Source organism: Solea senegalensis, linkage group LG21 (genome assembly GCF_019176455.1).
Source record: "Solea senegalensis isolate Sse05_10M linkage group LG21, IFAPA_SoseM_1, whole genome shotgun sequence".
NCBI classification, from domain to species: Eukaryota; Metazoa; Chordata; class Actinopteri; order Pleuronectiformes; family Soleidae; genus Solea; species Solea senegalensis.
Window position 1 is genome coordinate 4,244,351 of NC_058040.1, and position 18,752 is coordinate 4,263,102.

At 39.9% G+C, this 18,752-nt stretch overlaps 1 protein-coding gene across 4 annotated transcripts in view; it reads left to right on the top strand.

Annotated features, from left to right (window-relative positions):
* The first annotated feature begins 1,002 nt into the window (after positions 1-1,002).
* arhgef28a (Rho guanine nucleotide exchange factor (GEF) 28a) overlaps positions 1,003-18,752 on the top strand; it is a 53,092-nt gene continuing 35,342 nt past the window's right edge. For 2 of the 4 annotated variants that reach the window (XM_044011971.1, XM_044011972.1), the window contains exons 1-4: positions 1,003-1,327; positions 6,250-6,303; positions 15,773-15,917; positions 16,944-17,330. In XM_044011971.1, the coding sequence (XP_043867906.1) occupies positions 6,271-6,303; positions 15,773-15,917; positions 16,944-17,330 (565 nt within the window). In that variant the 5' untranslated portion in view covers positions 1,003-1,327; positions 6,250-6,270. The remainder of the gene's footprint in view (positions 1,328-6,249; positions 6,304-15,772; positions 15,918-16,943; positions 17,331-18,752) is intronic. The other 2 variants (XM_044011974.1, XM_044011975.1) reach the window with 1 other exon arrangement.

Here is an 18,752-nt window from a genome sequence, read left to right on the forward strand (position 1 = left end):
TTTATATCTCATGTGTCAGCTAACATACTGCTGCACAATAAAAAATGTAAAAGTACAAGTTAACATATTATATCACTTGCTACCTACTTAATTGGGTTTTATAGAAGTGTACAGCACCATCACGGAATACATGATTTTATCTCCTCTCTAGGACCTTTTGTGTCATTTTTTCATGATCACTAGTCCTAAATGTGCACTACAAAGCTGAGTCGAAATGAGGCAAAACCTCAAAACCATATTGCGACAAATATTGCAATGGCTACATGATTCCTTTGGCGCAGTCGACCTAAGACATAAGTGAACTCAGCTGCAGCCAATAATAGTGTGTGGAGAATAAAAACATTTGAACATATAAAAGAACACAATAGATATGCAAATGTGTATACGAAGGAGTTTTAGGGCCAGCCAAAAAAAAAAACAGCAAAAAATATAAATAAAACATTTTTTTTTGGATGCTTTTGCCCCTTGTGTCGGATTTTTTTTTTGGCTGGCCCTAAAACTCCTTCGTATATATCTAAATCGTGTTTATCTCAAGTTATCTGGTTTTATTTTGCAGTTGAACCCTGATGAACATGCGGTAAGTGCACATTTGCATATCTCTTTTAAAAACCAAAGTCATTAAACTGGTTTACTTGTTTAATTCAGGTTCAGTATCACCACACTTAATGTTTCACTTTGAAAACGAAAGTGCAAATAACAAGCGTGGTTTGGTGTAAGTAACAACTTTAACTATTGCAATGTATAGTATTACATTTGTATCATGTGCTGAGGTGGTGGGAGGGCCCCCAAATCAAGTTCTGCTTAGGGCCCCATGAAATCTTGGGCCGGCACTGCCCATTGGTATAATAATCCCCTTTGCATCTTTTATGTCATGTTCATAAAAAACTCATATTAAACTCATGATGTTTTGACATTTTTGTTTTTGCAGCACGTTTGTAGCAGTACTGAATGGGAGGTCCTATGTGTGCGTGTGTGCGAGCGAGGGGGCTGGACAAGCAGAGCAGGCCGCTGGAGAGAGACGAAGAAGAAGAAGAAGAAGGGAAAAAAACAGGGGAAACGACTCTGGCGACACCTGCGAACCGACTCCCAGCAACAGCAACAGACTGACTGAGTCCTGTAGCTGTTGTGAGGAAGAGGAGGAGGAGGAGGAGGCTGATGAAGCTGAGCGACGCGATAGTAATGTGTAACAAAGGTGTAATAAGCGTTATTAGCTCCATCGCGAAAGCGAATCGAACTACAGAGAAAAGTTTTTGAAGGCAGAGAGTCGTTTTCATCGGTTCCGAGTTTCCCCGAGTGCGGAGAGGAGAGGAGAGAGAAGCGGCAGCAGGTAATGGCAACACGCTGACAACTGTAAACTACAGCTTTACACAGGTTCAGTAGAGATGTGTGAGAAAATCAATCTAAAGCGACATTATCGCGACTGTGTTTATGTTTTCTTGCTCCTCGTTTTCTGTTGCTTCGTTTTGTCTTCAGTGTATATGTGGTCAAACACCGCTGGTGCGTTCAGGTTCACAGGTAAAGCGTGGAAAAAGTCTGTGTTGTGTGGCGTTTGGAGGTGTTTCAGTGTCTGTTGTTCTATCAAACTGTGCTCTGTGTCTGTGCTGTGGTCACTTCATTTCACGACTGTGTTACTTTTATTTGTTTCACTGACTGGATTTGATAGTGTGATACATGAGTGAAGGCAGCACAGTTTTGTAGGTATGAGCCCAACGATGGGTCACATGAAGAAAACCCTATTTTATACATGCCAAACATGAAGTTGTCACTAATCAAACAGGAAATCTCTGGTCTCTCCATTCAAATAATAGTAGGTGTTAAAAACAGTCAGAAAAGTAATTTTACGTACAACTTTACTGTTGTTGCTAGTTTTAAATTTGGGTCTCCGTGTAAAATGTTTGGGAAAGACAGCTGTATTGTTTCTGTGGGATATGTTTGAGTGTTGACAGTCGAGTCCCAGTTGTGTAAAGTTATCAATCAGTGCTATACATGTGTATATATACATATATATATATATATATATATATATATATATATATATATATACATATATATATATATATATATATATATATATATATATATATATATATATATTTATTATTAATTTATTTTTTATTGTATGAGGTATTGACTTCGTTAAGCACGCCACAATTTCTGAGAACCAGCCTGGGACCTGGACACTTGGTCTCAATGTTAACATAGCTGCCAGTAGAGTCAGAGAAAAACAGATTTAAGCCTCTTAACAAAAGGCCGACTGAATAAAATCTGTCTATTATACTTTAAGAATATATTCACAGCTTTACCTCACTGATGGACAGTCTTTTGCGTCTGCAAACTGAAGTCTCTGAACTGCTCACTCTCCTGCACCAAAAATCCAAAGAGAAAATCATCGTTTTTAACTTGTGTTTAAACGGGAACTGCTGGTCTACTGTCACTTCATCTGGTGAGTTTGTGTCACTTACGTAAAACAGAATTAAGGATTTCAAACGTCAAAGTCACAAGATGATATATTTGAACTCAGTGATGGAGGCTGCAGTAAATCAGAAACTCGTGTGTGCGGTGATGTAAAATCGCAATTTTTTCGTATGGACTTTGGTTGGGAGGGAAAAACAGTTTCCAAGTTTCCATTCGAAAAACACTGTTCAGTGTTGAGAAAAAGTGGTGAACATCTTCTTAAGATATCGTAAACTGTATCCAGATTTTAAGCAGCTGATTTTGGTTATTTCCATATTTTCCAATGTTTTCCATTAGTTTTCGTTGCACTAAAAACTGTATCCACAATAGGAGACAATATCTCTATGTTACTGTAATCATACAATTATTAAGGAGTCAGCAGGAAACACCTTTGCAGCACTTGATGTCATGGTGACTGACTGTGACTGTGATTAGTCATCATTGCGTTGAACACATTCTTGTGAGAGGTAATAAGAAACACTGGTTCCACATTTATCTCCATGCCTCACATACAAGAGTGTGTGTAACAGATTCTTTTTTTTACATAAATGAAGCTAAAAGCAGAAAAATATCCATTTTTATATAACAACCCCCTCCCACCCTAACTCAATAACTAATTGCAGCATGTCATGTGAGATAAATTAGATTATTTAATCATGCGTCACCTAAAAAAAAACTCTAGACATCAAGTCATCAAGTTGATGGTGTCTGAAAAGTATTTGCCTCACATTAACAGAAGTCAAAATCATTTTTGATAGCATGTGTTCTCTTGTTTATGTTTAATCTCTTTTCTCACGCCCTGTTTTAGAGTGCGTGGCCAACAGCCAGCTCAGGTTTCTTATTCACACTGACTGAACATGTCAAAGGCTAATGTCAGGCCGAGGACAATGACAGTGACATAGTAGAAAAGCTCAACCCTTAATCGTGGCTTACAGACACATCTTTGCATGCACAGTGTTTTGTTAGCGTTTTCTGATCACATTACATTCAGTTTTGCTCACAGATGAGCTGCAGGAATCTCAAATCTAGATGGATGTTCTCACTGTCCTTCAATATGTGGATTGGGATTATGTCTTTAAACCTTACGTAAACAAACAGCTGCCAAAATATTCACGTTTTGTTGACCTAATAGGTCGCAACCTGCAAAGCAAGGACAATGTTTACTCAACACTATGACATGTTCCTGCTCCAACTGCACATGGAAGAAAGAACCCCAAAGACCCATTGTTATGATTAGGCTTACAACAAGGTATAAGACGCCCTGGCCTGTGGCACTGCACTCATGTATCAATAAAATGTTAATATTACAGCACACAAACATGACAGTGACATTAGATAATCCCAGAGGACAGTATCAGTCAGTGTATTACTGTAATAGGACTGGATTTACACTTAAGACACCAAATCCTGTTCCTGTTGTTGGCCTGTTGTGTCACTTCACAGGCTCATTTTCATCAAATAATATAAAAGGATGTTGACCCAGATTCAGAGGATTGTGCCCCCGACTATTACAGTTTTAAGTCAGAGAAAAAGGAAAGTGTCCATCATACATTCGTGGTCACCTTTTATGGGATATTTGAACAACAGTAATGACCAGCATCAAATATAAACCAGTCAGTTTTTTGAAGCATGACATGCCTATACTCTCTCCCACTTTATAAAAATTATAATATATTTGGATATTGATAAGTTTAATAGTGTCCATTTTGTATCAAAAAATATAACCATGAACTATCTTTAGTTTTTATCCCTATGCTGTCAATGTAAGCTATTATCTGACAAATGCAACAGGCTCAGTGTAATTACACAACAATACAGCCCATGCAGATGAGTGTTCAGACCAGTGGTGGAGAATCTCGTACCTCCAGATTGTTCATTTAGGTTTTATGTGTTCAAAGAGGCTGTCAAAAATCCCACTCAACAAAACAACCACGTACAACACTAATGAATGAAAGTGCTCTGAAGTGGCTTCTAGAAGGTCAGTGATGGGGCAAGTTCGGAACCAGTGGCCCATTAACTTGGGACTTTCCCTGTAGACAATATTTCCGTGCCAATACATCTTATTCTCATCTCTGGTAACAGTCTGATGAGCAACATGAGAGGCGAGAATAAGAAGACTTCTCTAGCAGATTCTTTTTTTTACAGCTTTTTGGCTAAATAAGATTCAAAGGATTCTAAGGCTTTATTGTCATGTGCAAAAAATACCACGTTATCTCTGCAGGGAAATTCTTTCTCTGTGCCGCCACCTGATCACAAGGAAAAAGTAAGTAAGTATATATACACACAAGGAAGTGCAATATCCGTGGAAACAGTATATGTGAACAGTGTTTTGCCAGTGGGGCTGCAACGATAAATGTATTATTAATCAATTACTTAACTAACCGTCAACTATTTGATAATTGGTTTGAGTGTTTTTTCAGCACATTTCTGGTTTCTTTGCTCCATATAACAAAGAAATCATTAAAACAATAATTTTGCTTCGTGGGCAAAACAAGAACATTATCATTTCCAGGTTAATTGACAGATTAATCGATTATTAAAATAATCTTTAGTTGCAGCCCGAGTTGCCAGTATGTGCATGACTGCAGAAAGTATTAAGAATGCACACGTAGGAGTAACATGTTATAATCCTGATGAAAAACCCTTTTCAGTACAAATAATGATTTTTGGTTGAACTAAAAAATTAAGCAGGGTTTCGAGTCTGTGGGGAAAACCAGTTTTTAAATGGCTGATGGCTACAAACACCATCATCACCACCACTACCATCTCCCATCTGACACCTCACAATACCGATGCCTTTGTATCGCATAGTCTAGTATAGTTTAATGTGATATATGTGTTCAGTATTTATGTACAGCCTGCAGAGGACATCATAAAAATGAAAAAAAAAGCTTCCCAGCCCCTGGTCTAGACACCGTGCATCCCGCAGAGCAGACACCGCTGTGCAGCTTTGAAGTCATGTACTATTCACAGCTGAGAGTGAAGTCACCAGAAGATCAGGTTTTTGCAGAAGATACAGTTTCTTTTTCCTCGTCCTTTGCGTTGTGCCTGAAGACTCTGACACTGCTGGTGGTGGCTGACCACGGTGACCCAAAGGATGTAAGAGCACAGCATCGTATTTGGTGTTTACGTCTGAACTCATCCAAATGACCTCAACTGTTGTTGTTGTTACGTCTTTTCAAATAATCATCATTTAGCCTTTACTCCCTGAACAGAACAGCTCAACTCACTGGCTGTAACCTGGATTGATATTGATACTAGAGCTTTGTTTTTGTTGAATATCATTGCCGTTGTTGTGTAACGTTATATGAGACTGAGCAGTTAAGTGGTGAGATGTTCTGTGTCAGCTGGAGTGGATGAACTGTTCTCTTTCACCACCAACCTTCAGAACTGAGAAAGCCTCTTGGATCAGAGGTGAAAAGTCCAGTTGTTACCTTTGGATGACTGTTCTCTGGAGTTTTGTTTAGTGGTCCCTTTGCCAAGCTCACGCTCCAGTTTGTTCTTAAATTTCAAATGTTTCTTTTAACGGCTACATAACTCCCACTGAAATCAGTACATAATGAAATCATAATTCATTAAGACGTCAGACTATGACTCCGTTTTGAATCTAGTTTGGACTCTGGAATGGTGACATCAGTTCATCATCATCCAGTAAGTAATTTAAGTCCATATTGGATTGGATTTGTCCCTTCTGTAATTAGAATTATAAACTACACAAATAGATGCACTTAAAGTTAAAGGTCAAATTGTTTTGGTTGTTATTATTCTATTGTAACGTGACTATTTTCTCTCTAGGTATCTGGCGGATGGGAGAAAATGGAGTTGAACAGAAGAGAGGTGCCTCTATATGTAAGTGCTGTCTTATTTTACGTAAAGGTGCAGTGGCTGCAGTGACCCTCACACTGGGTTTTTTAAATCCAAAAAGATTAAAGTTAATAATCAAATGTCAGATAATTAAATATCAGATCAAGTTTTCCTACTGAATGAAAGGTGAAGAAATCTGTTAATTGGCGATTTGCATGGTCATTTCCTGACGTCACAAGAGTGACGTAGAAGTGTTGCGGTGTTGTCCCTTCACAACGCTGAAAACACCTTTTAGGCCACGTTGAATCCCTAGTACTGAAGCAACTACAGAATAACAATGTTTATGTTTTTGATCAATTTTAATCACTTACTTTAACCTTACAAAGTCCAAGAGTCCCCTCAGTGATTAATTGCGAAAATAAACCTGAAGCTTATAATGGAATGAATGAAGGAGCAACACAATAACATCACAAAAAAGGCATCTTTAGGCATCTTACACAGAGAAATACAACACACACAGAAAACACTGGTGGACACAAACGCACACAAGTCAGGGAGGGCAAGAGACCAAATGCAAACTCACATGAAGAGGGAGAGAAAGAAACAGCGCATTCACACACTTTAGTTTTGTCCAAAAAGCCTTTGGGTAACTTTTTAAAATGAAACTTTCCACTATAAGTCCGTCCTTATCCATCTTTGCACCGTAGACTGTCCTGTAACCAGTATGGCTCGGTTTGCCTGTGCATGTGACCAAAGGTTATGGGTCAGTCGCCACCGGAAGTAAACAACAATGTTAACTGTGTTATTTTTTTTTTTAATTATTTAAAATGAATCGCCAAAATTAAGGCGAAATGTTGACAGCACTAATATATGTATGTATATGTATATGTATATGTATACATATACAATGAACCCTCCCCAAATGTTACACACATGATTCTCTTGTGTGCTGGTGGTTTTCTCCTGGGATCTGTTTTGGTATTTTTGGGAGTGGTCGGGGAAATCTATGAACCGTGAATGCTCCTCTGGACCAGTCCCCCACATTTAAACCCAATTCTGTTTTGTTTTTTTGTTCTCACCAGAATTAGAGTACTCATGTTCCTCTCTTCAACCACCCCTTTTGCTTCTCTCTCAGTCCTGATTCTCCGTCTGTGCAGTAGTTGACTGGCAAGCCCTGTGTCATAGGTGAAACACAATCCAGGAGGCTTTCAGTCCCTGGGGAAGCCCAGCCTTACAGAGACTGTTCAACAACTGACAAGACCCTCTAAAAGCCTGCACAGAGGAAACAGGGAAGCCAGAAATAAAAGTATAAGCTCATTTGTTTCATGGCTTTTTACGGACTATACGTGCCCGATTTTATAAATATACACATTTTTCTTTTGGAAAGTGTGCAGGTGTGTCTGAATTATTATTTTAAACCATTTTTTGACGCCGTAAAACTCCGTTTCGTGCAGTTACTTTCATTTCTTCCATCTGTCCTCCTTTCTCTTTTCTATCCTCCATATCCCCCATCTTTCTCCCTCTCTTTCTCTCTCTCTCTCTCTCTCTCACCCCTCTTCTCCCGTCTGCATGAAATCGTGGGTGGGCCAGTCATTGAAGCGGTGCCAGATTTCTGGTAAGCAGAGTGTCGGCATGTTTTGCTGTGTCACCACTTTTAGACACGGTGTGGGAGGCTCCCTCCTGAACCTTTGCTTCTGCACGACTGATTGAGGAGTGCTCCAAAAACCCGGGCATGTGAGTCATTGTAGGCTGTTTCACGCACACCCATACACCTCTCCATTAAGAGGAAGTGGCGTCTCCACCCTCTCAGGTCACAGCTCAACAGGAGCAACTCTCACTGCTGAATGAGATCCAGATTTCAATGCCGGCCTTTGTGTGGGCAAGCCATGGTGCACTGCTGTGACATAAAGCTGTTATTGTAACATGCCTGGTGAAGTTTTATGGTGCACCTCCACACGTACAGCATAGTGTCAGACCCATAGGAGATACTGTTAGCCCAGATCAATGGATAAATGGCTGCATTCAGTTGCAGACAGAACGTGTGCGAGTTCCCGTGTTTAATGAGGTTTTTATTGCACTCCAGTGCAGGACTTCATGTCAAAGTCATTCTGTCGCCCAGGTGTGTGAATGACTGCTCAAACGTTTTGGAGCACCTTAGTTTACTCTGCTGTTATTGGATTTAAAACTGTACTGCATGACTTTAAAATGTAAACACATGTCCGTTGCATTCAAACCGATCTCAAATGAGTTCACACAAGTCTGATTAAGGGCCGGGTCATAGTTTCCAGGTCCACATGTGTGCAGAGGTCCACCAGGGTCTGCGTGACATTCATTTCACCATCCGCCCATTTCTGCATTGGGCTGCAAACCAACCAGCCAGTACCGAAACATTCAAAAGATATAAGAAAATACAAACGAGAGCAAACTCCTTGTGAGAAATTGCCACTACTGGAAAGTATGCCGACCGTCGCTCGTATAAACAGATCATGACTTCCTGGTTTGGTGCTATCACGTGTCTGATCCACGTAAATGTGACCTACTTCCGTTCTGTTACTGCTGTATTTTCATTCCAAAATAAAGAACAATGAACAGGCACGAAAGTCACAGCCATGGAAGAGCAGGAAAATGACATGGATAGCGGACAGCGAGGGCACATGCAATGTTTGATTACTATGGAAGCTGATTCTACTTCTGGAGGATTAGACAATACTGCGCATGTCAAAATTGTCCATTCTAACTGAACACTTGATGCATGCGTATGCACACAATCAGGCAATTTAATACAGCGTCCATGCAAATAATGGGATTGTAAACACAAATCTTCTCAGAATGCGGACATTTGTAACGTAAACATAGCTCGTATGAACGCACCTGTGGGCCATGTATGCACATGTGCAAACAGCTCCACTCAAGTCTCTTTGTGTTTCTCAGTATAGCAGCGTTTAGATCTCGTGTCGCCTGGCGACATTCCTGTGCTGCTGGAAGTGATTAGTAATATGACAAGGCAGATGGACTGAACACACAAAGAAACACTCACTTAAAGTTTCAAAAGTGACTTCCACTGGTCAGAAAAAACTTTGAGGGGATAAATGCTGCCCCCTGCGCTGCTGCTGTATACACAGAAACACTCCCTCAGTCAGGTCTGAGAGTTATGCTTGAACGAGCTGCTTTTCAAATGAAGGAATGCCTATACAAATAAAGTTATGTTGTTCATGCAGACCCAGCAGAGACAGAATAATAACATTACAACAACAAAAGCTTTAACTTTATATAACTTATCAATTTCAGTGTTTCTGAAAATAAATCACGGAAGGACCTTTGGAATGTCCTTGTTGGGCTAAATTTAATAAAGTATTTTGACTCATCCAGCAGCAAAACACACTTTTATGTCACTCAAATCTAATTTTGTCAAATATTAAATAATAGAATCACATATTTAGTTTGTAGGAGGTTTGTCTCACAAATGTGTTGCATTTGTAGTTTTTCTTTGCTTTCACTTGTCTGACCAGTTCAGGCCAAACCAGCTTTGTTAAATTTTGGAGACAGGAGAGTGGAGAGTGTTCTTTTATTGAAAACTGTGGTATGTTTCTGTTCTGTAATGTTTGGGGTCATGTTGTTGAAGGATGAATCCCTGACCTATCCACTCTGCCTTTCTTTGTCACTCGTCCTTTCCTCACTGTCGTGACAGCAAGGATTTCCCCTGGCTGTCATGACTCGGAAAAGTCTTAAAGGAGAATGTTAAATTGCAATTGAAAACTCTTTTTGGAATCTGTCCAGTGGAGCATTTCCACCATCAGTCTCACTCAACAAGAGGCCTTGTGAGACGTGTTGTTGTTGCAGGAATTAAGACAAAGATGGAAACATGAGTGTGAGATAAAAAAGAGTTGTTGAGAGGAGTTTGGAGGCTGCAATTCAGGATACATGTTATGCAGCATATTTTAACCATTGTTAAAACTTTAATTTCGATTGTTCAAGTCATGGTAATTCCTATCTTTATGTTGAGTATAGAGTAGTTCATATTTTGATGGTGCCTTGTGTGGCGATGCTTCAACATGTTTTAAATCTGTTCAGTTGACTTAAAAACATGATCATAAATCAAATTGCAATTGCGACATGTGTCGTAAACATTGTGGTTGTTTATTTTAGCAACAGACAGAGCAGGGAGAATTTAGTTGCTGCACAGTTGCAAAGCTCTGGAAAGCCCTTTATCAGCAAAATAATAAAAAAAAGCCATGTCCTGTAGCAGTTGCCCCCCCTGCCACTGACACCATACTGCGGCTGTTTACAGAGGTGACCCATTTCAAAAAGTTTCTGAAAATAGCATTCATCTACACACAGCCATTTATAAACAAAAGACCCAGGTTGGAAAAAAGTGATGTTGTTAATTGAATTCTTAATTTTACTATTTAAAATTTTCATTACTTACTATCCACAAATAATACAAACAAAACCTGTTAAACGTGATGAATGACTTTGCCGAAAGTGTCCACAATCAGAGTGAATTAATGCTTCTGTTATTATTATTATTATTATTATTATGAGCCTTTGATCCTAACCCTGGTCTACAGTGAGTCAGTAGACGCTTTTTATTTCTTTACAGCCACTGTTATCTCAGAAAAGCACAATCGTGTGCACAAATGGAGGTAGATTAGCTGTACCTTTGTTGTACTGTGTTTGCTCAGTTTGATGCTGATAGACAGTCACTTTATGCCAGTGAGATATTTTCTCGGACTTATTTTTCCTTTAAGTGCTGTAGCGATTGTGTGTACCATGCTTTTCACGAGCGGAACCAAAAGAAAACCTCAACCTAGTGATAATACAGTCTGTCATTAACGGCAGACTGAAAATACCAAGATTCAGCTTCATAACTATTACTGAAACCAAATTCTCCTCGGTATTTTATGATGTAACAATACATCTATCGTCGGCAGCCCCCTTCTTTGATGTGAAGTGTCATTGCCACTTTTACTGACAGCCTTTTCTGACATGTGCACTGGGTATTAGTATCTCATTTGCACAGAAGATTAAATCAGAGGTATGTGCTTGAGCAGACTATGAGAACAGAGAGTCTGCTGCACTGATTTCCTCGCTTGTGTCTTTTACATGTTTAACTGTTGTGGCTGAAGGGGCTCATGTCCGTTGTGTGTTTTTTTTTAGGGACGCACAATATTATCCGCACATTATCGGTATCAGCCGATATTGGCTTTTCTTTCCACTGATGCCTAGTGCTTACTCATTGTGTGAACTGTTGAGTTTCTCTGCTCTCGATGATGTTGTCTATGTACAGTGCCTTGAGGTAATGTATGTTGTGATTCGGCGCTATACAGATATATCTCAGCTGACGTAGGGCAATAGGCGGGGCACACCCTGGACAGTTCCCTCCAGTCCATCGGAGGGCCACATAGAGACGAACAAGCATTCACTCTCACACCATGCATATCATCAAATCAGATATGTGTCCTCTCTGTCTACGTTACTAGATCAACTATATATCCGACATGTGGCCAGAATCCATGCTGCTTTTTGCCTATATGAATGCGTAGTGTTGACATCATCAATGGAGGAGAGTGTCATCCTCTCGAGTAGGGACTCTCAAACGTTTTATACCAAGTACTACCTGAGAAAATGTTGAGCTAACGTTTAAAATACAGTGGTGTGAATTGGCCGAGCAAAGTTTTCACCAGATCACATACCCTGGTATGTACAGTAGAGCAGTTTTTTTACGATTTTCCTCACAAGTACCACCAGAGGAAGCTCACGTACCACTAGTGGTACATGTACCACAGTTTGAGAACCATGGCTCTAGCCATGGAGCTAAATCTCATCCATAAATTCTGGTTTCAGAGACAGACTTTCCCCTGTGCGGATCCATAAAGGTACATCTTATCCTTCATAACTCCCTCAAATACGAGGCCTCTGTTGTTGTTGATGACAAATGTAAACATGTACAGTGTTTGTGTGCTGTTCACGAGGACAGGCACATTTACATGCGAGACACATCTGAAGAGTAATGAAGTAAGAGCTGGTGCTCTGATTGTAGCCTTATACTAACTGTAATAATATGAGGTCTGGCCTGTTCCAAATGATAATGACATGCCCTGCATGCCAGTCCCTTGACTAAAACTGCACTGTGAAAATGTTAAATTTGAAACAGAGAATACTGCGTGTCCCTGCTGACATCAAAGCTTTCTTCTCACTCGCTGTTATTGGAGCTGTTTTTGTTGTTGCAGTGGCAGAGATCTTAGTCCCCTGACGTCACTTACGCGTCGTACTCAGGAGATCGTGGCAAAGAGCCGTAGAGTCGATGGCTGCTGGTTTCCTGGAGACAACAGGCAGCAGATCTGATGTTGTTTTTCCCCACTGGTTGGACAACAACACATGTAGATTACATAATCATGCCTCCGTTGTATCATCCAATTTGTTTTTTTAATTAAAACCGCCGTTAAATGAAATGTCCACCTATTATTGTGCCATATTGAGGTAATCCTGCATAGCACAGTTGTAGATTTGTATCAAGCTATGCCATCTGTGAGAAACCTCCTCATTTGTTTGTGTTCCATAATTAACATATCATGATTGACTGCCTGAAAACTGCCCATATGGGAGGCATGAGGTCAAACCACATGGTGCTGAATATTTCATTGTTACTGGATCAGGCTGTGTCATGATGACGCCAAAGAGAAAAGGCCATAGATCACATCAGTCTGTCATCTTATCACCTCCCAGCCATCCACCTTCCCCTTCCCTCAGGCACAGCCCATACAGTTATGATCAAGCAAATTCTGTCTGATCACATTGTGCTGGGGAGAAGCAATAATGTCTGAGGCTGTTGCAGACTGGTGGGGCAAATAAACAAGACCTACAGCACCCTCAGAGGACTGAAAACAAAATCAAAGGAAATGAGAACGTAGTGGTCACACATGTTCTTGTATCATACACATATTGTAAATCTAATTGCTGGGAGACAATGTAGAGAAAATACCAAATACAGTATATGGATAAAGCTTCTTTATGTGATTGATTCTTCAGAATATGGCTCTTCAAGTGACAATACAAAGGCTAACTGACATGAAATCGATGCAGAAAAATGGAAAACCAAAGGTCCTTTATGGCTTACTGCTTTTATTTCGTTTGAAATATGAAGGAATTATGCCACATAAAGGGAATCTTTTATTTTTCCAAATGCTAATTCTCTTTGATCCCTTGTAAGAAATCCGGACTGGCTGCACAAACAACGGCGTCCGATGTCCGACGTGTTATCTTTTCATTAGGTGGAAAAACAATCAGTGATAACATTAACGGTGTGTGCGCTAAGTGATCCTGCAGCAAACCACTTAGTGCCAGTAACAAGCTGAGAAGCTGCAGTTTGAGTCAGACCTGTTTTATCGCTCTGAAACACTTGAGATGGATGCATTTCTGCCTCTGAGTCACTTCATACTGGATTTAATACGCAAATCTTTAAATATTCCCAGAGACAGAACTGTAGACTTTACATTAACACTGTGATTGATTGGTTTGCCAGGAGCATATGGTCTTTCCTAATGAGGTTGTGTGGTGAAGTCTGGATCTTTAATTATGTCTTGAAAGTAACATCATGTACTCCTTTACCCTATGTCGAAGCTACTCCAAGAGAATTGCCCAGAAAATCCCTTGTTTTCTTTTTAATCATACCACAAATTAAATATCAACAGAAGTCAATTGACCTTTCCATTATTTTTAGTTACACTTACATACTTTATACTTCTTCAGTCACCAAATCTAGAAGAATTAACCTTTTTTATTAGGGTTTGCTGCAAAAATAATACAAAAGTAAAGACATTTCAATCAGAACATCAGCATTGATGCCTTATCACTGTGAGAATGTTATTATGCTTAGGTTAGCATTTAACTCAAAGCTCTGCTGTGTTTAAGTACAGCCTCATGGAGCTGCTCGCGTGGATATAGACACTTAGTCCTGCTTATGTATAATAATGTAGATTACGTTTAATCCGTGCAAACTCAAAACTGTAATTGTCACCTGCGTAGGCCTCAGTTCCATCATATTTACGTGATATGAACTGTTACAGGAATGAATACATTGATACACAGAGAAGTTTTTTTGTTTTTTTTTTTAAGTGAAGAAAATGTAGGCACTGTACATTTAAACGTGATGAATGACTTCTCCGAAAGTGTTCACAATCAGAGCGAATTAAGGATGGCCCATAAATCCCAAGATAAAGCCCCAAGCTGAGCACAAGAAAACAGAAGATAAGATTGCACAAGCATGGAACTTCAAGTATGTGATCCCTTTTGAAAGGTGTTCTGTGAGCTAACCCTCTGTAAAAGTTCAGTCTCTGGAGGAAGGACAGACCTGAGGAGCTGAAGTAAACCCTGTGGTTTCTATCTTTCGGTCATCCATCTTAATATATTGTATTGCGAACAACAAAAACTCCATGTTGTTTGTTCATGAATACAACATGCACTGGTTAATGTGAGACTATGTCTTTAAAAAAAAGGGTCTGTCAGACAAAACATTTCATATATCATATGTTTAAAATTCTATTATTTTGCAATTCATTAGTTGTTTTTTTATCTCATAGAATGTCATTTCTGCTGATAGGAGTCTCACTTACGTATTCCGAAATGCTACTTTTCGGTGTTGTAATGTAGTGAAGTACAAATACTTTGTTAGTGTACTTAAACACATGATTCATTTCTTTATATTTCTAGCAGCTTTTACATTTACTCCAACACATTTCCCTTAGCTTATCTTCATTACTACCAAATATAATCAGAAGAAGAAGAGTTGGTTATTGTCTGTATTTATATAGTGCATTTCTAGTCTTTACACTACAGTTTTGCCATTCACCCATTCACTCACGCATTCATAGGACACATCTATGTGCAGTGCATTTTCTATCACACATCTTTCATACCATTTACACACTGCCGGTACAACTGTCAGGAGCGATGTGGGGTTAAGTGTCTTGCCCAAGGACACATCGGCATATAGACTAGCAGAGCCGGGGATCAAACCTGCAACCTTCCAGTTGAAAGACAACTCACTCTATCACTGAGCTACCGTCGCTCATTTCTACTCACTCCTCACTTTTACTTTAAAGTTATGTGGGTCTTTGAGTTTATATGAGGTCAATAGAAACAAGGTCAATGATTGAACAGAAATAATGAACTCATTATAGAGATGGATCATGAACGCTCAGTAGGGTGCAGACTCTCCCCCATTGTGAGAAAATGAGTAGTGGCTCTCTTCATTCTTCATTTTTTCCTCTCTGTCTTCCACCCAAATTAAAGTGAACTTTGTGAAATCAATCAAAAAAAGACATTTTGCTTCCAAAAAAGAATCTGCCCACTATTATTTCCAGCTTTACCTGGAGCTATTTGAATGTGACAGTGACATTTTATTTTAAATTTGAAATCTGTGATGGTTTACCCTTGAAACAGTCCTCCTATTCATGAGGAAACGTCTATTGTGGTTGTGTTGTAAAAGCCGATTTTTCTCTTTTTCTAATCTCAGGGGCAAGTGGAGGCCAGTGTAAAACTGCAAGCCAGCGGTCCTGAAGATGCAGAGTTTTACATCGTCGTTCAAGGTTCGAGACTCACACATGTGACTACAGCAAAAAGAGGAGATGATGGGCTCACGCTTCGCTTCACAGTTCCCGGTAGGTTTCGTTATTTTACCTGTCATTGTCTCACAGTCTCCAACAGCAAAATTCCATGACAATGATCAGTGACCCTAGAGCAGGGGTGTCAAACTCATTTTTGTTCAGGGGCCACATACAGCACAATTTGATCTCAAGTGGGCCGGACCCGTAAAAATAGTACAATAATAGCATAATAACCCATGAACAACAAGAACTCCTTGCTTTTTTTCTCCTTTGTTTTACATTTAATGAAGGATATTTTTACAAAACATGAAGTTTCTTGAGAAATATAAGTGCAATTTCAACAATATCGTGCCTAAATGTGCTATTTACAAATCACACTGGCTCTATAAAGGAACAAACATTTAGTCACAGGTATCTGGAAGAGATTTAGATTGTAATCGTAGTGTGAAACTTTAACAAATTCATCCTGTGGGCCGGATTGGACCCTCTGGCGGGCCAGCTCTGGCCCCCGGGCAGTATGTTTGACACCCCTGCCCTAGAGACATATTATATCCCATCAAGCTAACAGCATAGGGTTTTGTCTTTTACAAATCCATAAAGTCTGTCCTTGATAAGCCTGCTGTCAACACTAGCCTGCTGTTTTCACGCCCTGAAAACAATGACAATTGAAAGTGCCGCTGGCTCCAGTTGTGTTTTGTGTGTGGACGGGCAGAATTTGAGACATTTAAAAATGATGATGCAGTTACCTGCTTTCAGTTCCTTGCTGGTTCTTTGTAGCCAAAACATGACTAAGATCTGTAAACGAAAACCTACGTCAAAACTTGCTTTCAGTTTTCACCTTAACTTTGTCTTTTGCGCACCTGAAATGAAGAAAAGCGACTTTCTTCGGGGGATGAAACACTAATTTGGACTCATGGCTAAAATGTTACATTTGTCGTTATTTTTTAAAATTAATTCGATTTATGGAAACCATCCTCTCTCTGTGTCTGGCAATCCGCCTGGGCCACATGACCAGGTGTGTGAGGTTGTGAATTTCCAAATGGACCAAAGTAAACATTGTGATTGTTCCATCTTTCATAGGTCATGACCTTGTGGAAGTTGCCTCCGTTGCTTCCTACTGTTGCACAGAGGGCCAAGTCGAGCCATGTGAGGGTGAAGCATCTCTTGAATACGTCAGTGATGTTGCCCAGACAGCAGCAGAGTACCTGAGTGCACACAGGGACCAGCTGGGGCCCCAGAGCTACCAAGAAGTCCTGAAGAGGTTTCCGGTGTGGGTGCAGTCGGCTGATGAGGAGCTCTCTGCTGGATGGTTACGTCGCGATGAGGGTGATGACGATGATGCGCAACTCAGAGAAAGTAGAGGCTATGAAGCCGATCTCCGACAACTGGATGAGCAAATCACCCAGGCTATGGCCAACATGGATTACCCTCAGCAGTGGAAAAACACTCAGAGCCAACAAAGGGAAGGTAATGATTCGGAAGTGAGAGTGAAAGTCATGAGCTGTGATATTGTAGGTTTCATTAAAGAGCCTGCACTGCACATATACACTCATATTGAGCTGTATACATTTATCAAACTTCAATCAAAACTGGTGTAAATCAAACAAAGCATTTCAGAGTTTTATGTCTTTGTCAACTCATTACATTCTCATTATAGAAGTATCCTCATAACCTCATCCACAGAGGTTCAAGATTTTGTAGGTGCTCCTGAAATGTTACCCAGCTAAAATGTAGAGTCCAACCCTAGTCTATTTATCCTTATATGTACTCTATTAATTAAACTTTGTACTGTTTGTCATTTTCATCATCAAGGAGAGTCTACCTTGCTAAATTGTGCAATCAAACTACCAAGCGTCTTAGCTATGGCATTTATTCACAACTGCAGGAATATTAACAAGTCTAAGCCACAACGTAATTGCACAGGGATATGTTTTAATTAATTAGATTAAAGTTATTCTAATGACATATTTGCTATTTTCACCTGTGTGAATGTTTATCAAACATAAACATATATACTGTACGGTATATACCTAAGTACTCTATTTACAGTGTATAATAGAAATCCTACAACCAGAACAATTTTAAATCCTGAACAAATTGGAGCCAAAAACATGTCCATGTACTATATATCACTTAATGAAATTTAATTAAAGTAAATAAGTAATTAGGAAACAGTAATTTGAACAAGCTGCAACATGCAGAGAATATTAATCTTTAAGGTTCTCTGCTGTTCAGGAGGTTTCAGAGCCAACATTGGATCAGACTGTACAGCCCAGCTCTTCTATCACATGATGTTCAAGACCAGCCAGGCAGGCAGAGGCCAGCGTGCTCGGAGACGGAGCAATTATTGCCATTATTCCTCTTCCATCAGATTAGAGTTGTCTTGCAGCTCTGCGTGTCTGTTAAATCAACTCCCACAATCCCCCTCTGCACTGCACTCCCGCTCCTTTACACCACAGCTGTGCCAGAGTTGTTTTTGGCATCTGGCCTCAGAACTCAAGTTGTTATTTATGTTTCATTATTTCAAAGCATTATTCAGAAATGCAAGTAGTGTGCCAGGGCATTACCTTATAATGGACATGCTAGGTGAAGGTGTAGAGACAAGAAGGTTTGAGTTCACACAGACGCTTGTTGCCGTGTTTTTCTGTTGTAGACAGAAAAACGTGTTTTTCATAGACAGACTGGAGCCGATAAAAATAGTCTGTTTTGGAATTTCCTTAAGAGGATGAATAAAATACCTTCCTACCTACTTGCCTGCCTGCCTGCCTGCCTGCACCATATGTGCGTGGCTTGTGCAGAAAAAAGCAAATGTCCATGCAAAACACAGGCGTGGTGCAAACGCAAAGCAGCTGCCAGCCCCTGGTCCCTCAGTGTTTACTGGTCAATTGG